Raw genomic sequence first — 8,377 nt, 5'->3', positions numbered from 1 at the left:
TATAGACAGATATTTATTTGTCAGGAATATTTGAGGTTCAATTGAGCTTGGGACGGCGACGAAAGGCGCGAGCAAGTGGGGATAACCCGCGCCAACGCCAAGAGTGACTGAAGAACACGGAATAAATAATAATAATAATAGCGCTGGGTATATATATATATATTGAACAGTCTCTCGACTGGGTGGATGTAAAATTACCAGGCTATAGTGTATTGCTTTTTATTCACCTCCGAAGACTGTTCATATCCCCAGAGTTCGATCTGCCGCAGGACAAAGCTTGGGCTAGATTAAATATTCTGCACATTAAAATCAATTGCTTCAAAATGTGAGAAATAGGAATACGACATCATTGTTCTATTTCTTCCTAGTATGTTTAAATGGGTATAGGTATATCCATCTCCAAGGCCAGGCAGGGCCAATCACCTTTCCTGGGTACGAAACAAACATAAACAGATAATATATCGAACAAAAATAATGTCAAAATAAAAAGCTGCATTTAAAAGAAGAGGATATAAGAAGCGCTTTCTACCCAGCACGTCAAACAAATACTCAGAACATCATTACAACCCAATCTCTCCACCCGCTTTAGCTAGCATCTCATAGACCCGCGGCGGCAACTTGTACTTGATCATACCTGCGAAAACCATTAAGTCTTTCGCCATCACGAGAAGCTCATCCGCCAAGCTCTGTCTCATGTCATTCGCATAGGCTCCTTGTTGAAGTCTTTCTCGTTCGCGACCGATGCACATCATACTCCACATAATTAGCTGGCCGGCATTTCTAGAGATGACCGGGGGAAGGGATGGGAATGCCTGTGCGGCACTACGAATGTATGGGACCGAGCCCTGAGCTCGCAATGGCAGTATTTGGAGATTGTTTATATCCTGTTGAGGTTAAATGTCAGTCCACTCTTTTCTAGAGACTGCGAGATATTCAAGCACGCTAAGGAAGAAAAACAATATGCAAAAAAGCTTACATCTAGTGCCTGAGCCCATTTCCCAGCTTCAACGTTCGCCTTTGCTTCCATCGTGCGCAGCAACAAACCACATGCATCCCGGTTGATCTGATGTATTTTCTGATAGTAAAGCGCGTTGGTATTATAGAGGCCAATCATGTTCTTAGCGAGGACAACCGGATCGTCAACCGCCGTGAGACTAAGGCTGCTTCCTTGTTCAGTGGGGGCACCTGCTTGTTGGGGCTGCTGCTGTGGCTGTCCCTGGCTGTCCGGTGTGGTTCGTGGTTTTAAGGGCTGCAGCTTCTTTGCTGAGTCACCCAAATCCACCGCGACGGCATCCGCAAGGGCGCGGTTGATGATAGAGATAACATTGTCGTATTCTTCCGCCAGGTGGTATAATAGAACGGCATCTGCAATGAGTCCCTTATCATCAGCCACCGCTGCTGCTTGAACAGTGATGGTCTTTAAGAATTCCTCCTGGTCGATAAGTTTGATGAGCTTGAGCCGCCGTTCGATTACGCCCTTGATTCGGTTGCCGTCGCTGCGAATATCTCCTAGCAGAATGGCGAAGTCTCGAGTCTCCAAAATGAATTCCCTCAGTGCTTCATGGCAGACTGAGGCTTGTGATTTGCCAAGCTCTCCCGGAAGATCTGCATTCAGGCATATAAGGGTGAAATAATCGACTGCAGCTTCAACATATCCGGTGCGGAATTCGCGAGTGTACTGCGTAATGAGTGATGCGAAGTTGATCTGAGGAGCTTGCTTCGTGCTAAAGGTCACTGTTGCACAGGTTTTCGTTAGCAAAATTTAAGGTTAACAGTCTAGGAGGCCCCACACTGGTTATGGCAATGCTTACAAAGTTCGTCGCCTGACGTGTAAAAGTCGGAAACGCGGAGTAGTCCATAGAAATCCAGAGCAATTGCGAAATGCACAGCACTGATCGGCGCGTGATCCGCAAGACACGCTATGGCCTGTTCGAACATGCCTCCGAGGATCTGGAGGAGGAAGAAAGTCCCATAGCCGCCCGGACCATCCTGACCCTTTCCAAACACCCGCTGCCCAATTTCCGTGATATCGCTCTGAATTTCCTCCAGTCCAAAGAGTTCTCCAGCCACTTCTTCGGTTCGGCTATCTTCCCTGGCGAAAACGAACTGTAGCCACATCCAATCCTCTACACCCTGGCCGATACTGTCAAACCGACGTTGGCTCAGGTCACAGCGACCAATGATTTTATAACATGCCATGCGATATGGGTCGACGGTATTCTCCGGGGCATTGCGTAAGCGCTGCTGATACTCTCCATTGATTTTCTGCTGAAGGTCTCTAGGAAGTCTTCTGCTCTGGGCATAGGTTGTCATGTAGGTAACAAACTTGTGATCAAGGGACCGGAATCCCGGATCCTGGCTCACATATTCCGCTGCTTCCTTAACAAAGCCACATCTGAGGAGATAAAAGATGAGGATCCAGCAGTAATCCTGGCCTACCATTTGGAGTTCCATGCCATCAGGGGCAAGGTCCTTACGTGCGGCACGAAGGCGAATGTAGGCGCGAATCTTGTTGGTTATAGAAGGGACTCCACCAAGCTGGGCTTCGCGGGGGTTCTTTGCAATAATAGTTTCGACTTCTTTGTAAAACAACTGTTCCAAAAACTTTCTGGACCCTTCAATAATTCTCTTTCTCATCCTCGTCGCTCCAACGGAGTGGAAAGTATCATCTAGGTAGTCGTCCGCAAATTGGCGTTCCTTGAGTACACCGGGCTCTGAAAGGCTAGTGGAGTTTGGACTTTCATTTACCATGCTGATCAACGCATGATAAGCTTCAATTAATTGCCGTGGAACCTAAAAAAAAAAAAGAAAAGCCCGTTAGCAAAAATAATATAGATTTTTTTTTTTTTTTTTTTTGAAAAGGGAGACCGTAAATAATTCACGTACATCCCCTCCAGCGACCCGCTCAGTGTCTGCAAATTGGTGTAGAATTGGGAACACCCTTTCTTGAAGTCTTGCTTCATTGAGTGCCTGAACGTTCGTCGCAAAGTGCCGAATTTTTTCCCTCAGGAAACGAGAATCAGCGGACGCCATACCGGCAGCCCCTTCGCTCCGCATAACAGAATCAGAAAGAGACTGGGGAGCACGCCCACTAATTGAAGGAGACCCAATGACAGATTTCCCCAACGCTGATCGACCAAATACGCTGCGCCTGCCACTCGCTTCTCCACTCCGCGGCACTCCTGGTCCTCCAGCGGACCGTCCCAGCGTTGCTGATTTCCCGAAGGCGCCGCGGGAAGAATCAGATTTCCCCCGCGCAGAATCATCTCTGGGCGTCAAACCAAAGTGTTCATAGATTTTTTGACGCTGCTCGTCCCAATTGACGTTCACTTTCTCCTCGAGAAACGCGTCAAAGTCCTTACGGACACGAGCAAGACTTTCAGCAACTATCGCCTCCCTCCCACGCTGCTGAACTTGTCGTAGGAACTTTTGATTGTCGGGATCGAACTTATCGGTATGCTTGAACGGGCTGCTCGCCGTGGTTTGGTTACCCAACATTTTTAGATCCTGCAAAACTTGGCCCGGGGAGATACCGGAGGCAGCCAGAGAGTAATGTCTGGGGACGACAACTAGGCATTAGCAAAAATTGCATTGTCATAAAGTAAACTATATAAAAATGGATGAGCAAACGCGGAGTTTTACGCTTTATTATCAGCACGTTTAGGCCCCTGTCCTCCGCGCTCACCGGCCGCCCCCAAACCCCGCGCAGCTCTCCGAATATCATCCAAACCAAGCTGGAGATTAGGAAGGTCGGCGGAAGCAACATCTCCGATAGATGGATGTGGGCGTTTCTTACCACGCTCCAACAAGCTACTAAAGTACGCGGGTTGTGTAGACTGAGAAGCGGAAATGGACTGTATCGCTGGCTGTGCCTGTGGCTGCGCTTGCGCCTGGGCTTGCGCACCTGGCTGATTCGCAAAAAGCGAAGAGCCCAGATTGCCTTGTGTGGTGCTTTGGCCGAAGGAGGGAGCACTTGCTGGCTGGCCGATCAGAGTCGGCGTGTTGGATAGGGTCGATGAGAAGGTCCCGAATGGAGTAGATTTTTGTGGTTGCTGCTGCTGCTGCGTTTGGGCTTGTGAACCTCCAAGATCGAATAGACTTCGTTTTGCTGATTGATCAGCCGCTGCACCTCCAAAGAGGGAGCTTTGCTGAGCAGTATTTTGGAACATGATAGGTCCCTCGCTAGTAGATGGCGCTTCCTCGAATGTTTGATGCTGGTATGTATGTTGTTGGATTGTCTATGTTTCGGCGACGACAGAAAGGAATGTATAGGGAGTGAACGTGCGAGGGAAACAGGAAAGCTCGGCCAATCTGGAAGCACGGGCACTTGTTATCCAGACAGACGCTCTTCGTCCTCGTTTTCTTCTTCTTCTACTCCGTCGTCATTCAACAATAAAAAGTTCTAAGGAAGCTCCAAACCGTTTTTGGATGTTTACTCCGGAATAACATTTCGCCGGACGTTTCCTGGCCGGCTAATATTTTGCCGGAGGTTGATGGAGGAATTTGTCCAACCACAACATATTATACTAAATACTAACACATCACAGCAATCTCTGATCCCGGACCCTCATCCTTTGTCCCATATCCCTCCCGCTTTTCAACCAATTGCTCACGATGTCATTCCAAGCCAAACGCTTCCGACCAACAGTGAACTCCGCCTCCACCCTCGGCGAACGGTTGGGTGCCAAATATCGTGCACATCTCAAAAAACACCCATTCCTACTCTTCGGTCTGCCTTTTATTGGCGTCATGCTAGCCGGGTCCTTCATCCTCACTCCCGCGACGGCATTGAGATACGAGCGCTTCGATCGGAAAGTCCAGCAAGTGAGTCAGGAAGAGGCGATGGGGCTGGGCCTGAAGGGACCGGATGGCGATGATGCACAGGTCAAACGGAATCCACGACGGAGAGTGCTGGGGAGTGAGAAGGAGGAATATTATGTTCGTTCACTCATTTAATTCCTTAATATATATATATATATCTCTTTGCTACCCTTCTTCCCTTTCTACCTATTTACGAAGATTCCAACTTTGATCGACCTGTTACCTGTTACTGACCACAAACGAACTTCCTCACCATTTAGAAACTCATGGCCAAGGATCTTGATAACTGGGAACAAAAGCGCGTACAGCGATTCAAAGGCGAACCGGATGGTAGATTATAAGCGAGCAAAAGCTCCAGCAAGCGCAATCAATACAATCCCTACATCCCTACATCCACACATCCTAGGGTACCGGAGGGCTCCTCACCCTCCCCCACTCCACTCAAAATACATCCGCCAACACATCCGCCAACGAACGCAGAACAGGCGCACGGCACTTCTATTTTGGACCATGTCTTTTTTTTATATATAATTAACATATTTTCACCAACGATATTTTGCCGCAAACCAAAGAACTATCCCCTTCTCTCACTACAGCAGTCTTCCCGATCCTGTGTCAACCAACCAACGAGAGCTGAGAAATCCGGTGAAGCTATATTCGCTAGCAGGTGCACATGCGCGAGTGGAAGATCCGGAACTTTATCGCAACCACTTGCATCGCAGCCAAGGAGCATAGAGGAATTGGACAAAAAAATAAATAAAAATAAAAATAAAAAGGAGAGAGAGAAGGAAAGTGACGGAAATCAAAGAAAAGACTTAACCCAACCTTTTCAGCCATTAACAGCCGCTCATGCCAGAGTGCAACAACCCCTTGCCCCTCCTTCCGAGGAAAAAGTCGCAATGGGTAATGTGGGGTAGCTCGTTCAGATGCATGGATTACCTTGCCTCTCTTTCACCCTTCCTTTTTTTATTATTATTTTTTTATTTTAACAAAACCTAAACAGGGTTGATTGAACGGGTGGCAGGGATTCGTGAATGTCGCTGAACGAGTTTCGCAGAGAGAGAGAGAGAGAGGCAGTTTTCGTGGGTTTGGCAATAATAATGAATGATGTACTCCGTACATGTGCATGCGCATGTGCATGTAATTAAATGTACTCTGTACATCATTGTGCATTGTGATTTGCATGGTTTAACCGTGATGTGATGTGGGCGAGAGCTGCGATGCAGATAATTCCACAACCCACAACCCCCTACTACTCCGTACAATGATGACACGACGATACACGCTAGCGGGTAGGAGGACGATAAGAGAGAGAGTTCGACAGTAACAGCGGGGGAAAACACAATGATTCTCTGGAGAATTTTTTTTTGGTGTGGTCACATGAAGATGATGGGATGGAGGTATTTTATCTTCTGTGTCTGGTAGAGATCGAAGGAGTGGAGGAGGAGGGGTAAGGGGAGAAGGATAAGTTAGTAGTATATGATGGCAGTCATGGCCCCCCCCCCTTCCACCTCCACCTCGACCTGGTTGAGTATACACACCTAGGCGCGCAGGCAGGAAGCGAAAGAAACAGGGGGTGGGATTGAGGCACAGTTCCTTCAACCGCGATGTACGGGGTAACATATCCATCTGGTGACATTTTCTTCTTCTTTTTTTTTTTTTTTTTTTTTTTTTTTTTTTTTTTTTTTGGATTTTTCCCTTTTGGGCGGTTCATGCATCATCGTCGTTCATTTGTGTTTGTTTGTGCATTGCATGATCCTCATATGCATATACACATCTACACATGACTTATCCACATTTTGTTCCATTTCCATAGGCTTGGAGGATTATGTATTCAGGGTATAATTTATTTATTTATTTCTCCTTTTTTCTTCGCGAAACCATTGGCTTTCCGATTCGATGAATATATTATATATATATAAGTAAGGAAGGGAGGGGCCAAGGTTGGGCCGGGACCGTAGTTAGATAGAACACGTAATGTACATGTACCTACTACTAGTTACCGCACGTAGAAAAACCCTGGTTCTGGGGAAAGAAAGAAAGGGCCTAGACAAGTTCAATGATCATAATCTTTTAATAAGAGAGTTGAAGTCCATGTGGTTGCTGTTGATGTCGGCGGCGAGGGTGGTTGAGGGTTCGATGAAGCGGGATGAGGCTCATGAATATTTAACATACATAATAAATCATAATATATAGTTTTTGTTCGAATCTTGCATCTTTGCAGCAGTTACTGTACATACATACATACATACATACATATATATATATATATATAACATAGCTTGGTTGAACTCAAAAATGAATCCCTCTCTGCACATCGATTGAAAAGGAACAAACAAAAAACAGTCTAACTGCAAACACCCAAAGAAACCCAAGAACAACCAACCCCAAGGGTTGGTTAACAATAATAATAAACAATAACATTCCGAATGCAACCCATCGCGCACGGTATTACCTATGATTGACTTTTCCCTGCCCGCTCCCCCGTTCCTCTGCTTCCTCTCCTCTCGGCGCCGTTTCCATTCCTTCCAATTTACCCCATATTTATCTCTGAAGACCCATGGATGGACCCATGGTACGTACGTACAACGCACGAAAAAGAATTCAAGTTCCAACAGGACAGGACAGTTGAACAAAAAGAACCAGAAAAACGCAGAGCCTAGGCCCCGCCTCCCGCCTCTCCCCTCTCTCCTCTCTCCTCCCCCATACCACACCATACCATACCATACCATACATACAGCGCGTCCCCATATTATTTCCATTATTATTATTATTTTATTAAATGTTCTTTATTATTCAACATTCAACACATTGACAATTTCCATTTTCATTTTCATTTTCATTTACCCTCGAACCCCCGACCAAAACCGAACAAACTTTGTGCTACTTGCTAGTTAACTTACTTGCTTGCTTGCTTGGAAGCTGGAGGTTTCCATCGAGTTCGGGGGAAGAAGTCGGAATTATGCTTTTTTGTTGCCAACAGTACTCCGTAGTAACTAGTTAACTATGCGTAGTAACTAGGTAGTAGTAAACTAACGGGCCGTAGTTTAAATCTTTATTATTCATTATTATTAACTATTATAGTTAGTTAACTTATTAGCCACGCGTTCACACCGACTTTCCATCATCATTATTTAATATTTAAACGTTGTAACGCCTTTTTCCCCTCCTCCTCTCCTGAAAAGAAATCACTAACTAATAATAATAATAACAATAATGCTACGTACGTAGGTACGGGCTGCTGTCTGGTGTCTCCCAGTCCAGTTCAGTTCAGTTCAGTTCAGTATGGGGAGGGGAGGGGAGGGGAGCTGTGGGGGACTGAACCCTCGTTTTTTAATTAACTCCCACCTCATTCATTCATTGGCCGTGGGAGAAAAAAAAAAAAAAAAAAGGGAAAAAAAAAGCCGAGGGATTAATTAATTAATTGGGAGAAAGAAAACAGAGTAGAGATATGTTTATACTCTCTATACAATAATAATAATTAAAATGGATCTTCTCTTATATTTGATCATACGCTTTAATAATAGTGAACTTACTCTAGAACGAAACCTGGGTG

The 8,377-nt window shown here is 45.8% G+C and overlaps 2 protein-coding genes across 2 annotated transcripts; one reads left to right on the top strand and one right to left on the bottom strand.

Annotated features, from left to right (window-relative positions):
* Positions 1-173: 173 nt before the first annotated feature.
* On the bottom strand, positions 174-4,374 carry BDBG_09153 (nuclear pore protein). Its single transcript, XM_031723889.1, has 5 exons — positions 3,643-4,374; positions 2,887-3,556; positions 1,812-2,793; positions 977-1,734; positions 174-884 (listed from the first exon to the last, which is right to left on the bottom strand). The coding sequence occupies exons 1-5, from the start codon at positions 4,167-4,169 to the stop codon at positions 561-563; spliced, it is 3,261 nt and encodes a 1,086-aa protein (XP_031581255.1). The 5' UTR covers positions 4,170-4,374; the 3' UTR covers positions 174-560.
* A 134-nt stretch (positions 4,375-4,508) lies between these two features.
* On the top strand, positions 4,509-7,348 carry BDBG_09152 (cytochrome c oxidase assembly protein COX16, mitochondrial). Its single transcript, XM_002620420.2, has 2 exons — positions 4,509-4,938; positions 5,082-7,348. Exons 1-2 carry the CDS (start codon positions 4,615-4,617, stop codon positions 5,160-5,162), a joined length of 405 nt encoding a protein of 134 aa, XP_002620466.1. The 5' UTR covers positions 4,509-4,614; the 3' UTR covers positions 5,163-7,348.
* Positions 7,349-8,377: the final 1,029 nt, after the last annotated feature.

This window comes from Blastomyces gilchristii (genome assembly GCF_000003855.2).
Source record: "Blastomyces gilchristii SLH14081 genomic scaffold supercont1.36, whole genome shotgun sequence".
In the NCBI taxonomy this organism is placed as follows: domain Eukaryota; kingdom Fungi; phylum Ascomycota; class Eurotiomycetes; order Onygenales; family Ajellomycetaceae; genus Blastomyces; species Blastomyces gilchristii.
Note: the sequence above shows the minus strand (reverse complement) of the source record. Positions and strands in the feature narration are given on the sequence as shown.

What these genes read in the sequence shown, in the direction of transcription:
- BDBG_09153 (XM_031723889.1), bottom strand. Translation starts at nt 4,169, where the DNA reads ATGTTCCAAAATACTGCTCAGCAAAGCTCCCTCTTTGGAGGTGCAGCG. An exon ending in AAACGTGCTGATAATAAAGC is followed by an intron (nt 3,557 to 3,642) that starts GTAAAACTCCGC and finishes TGTCGTCCCCAG; the next exon opens with ACATTACTCTCTGGCTGCCT. An exon ending in AGCGGGTCGCTGGAGGGGAT is followed by an intron (nt 2,794 to 2,886) that starts GTACGTGAATTA and finishes TTTTTTTTTTAG; the next exon opens with GTTCCACGGCAATTAATTGA.
- BDBG_09152 (XM_002620420.2), top strand. Translation starts at nt 4,615, where the DNA reads ATGTCATTCCAAGCCAAACGCTTCCGACCAACAGTGAACTCCGCCTCC. An exon ending in GTGAGAAGGAGGAATATTAT is followed by an intron (nt 4,939 to 5,081) that starts GTTCGTTCACTC and finishes CTCACCATTTAG; the next exon opens with AAACTCATGGCCAAGGATCT.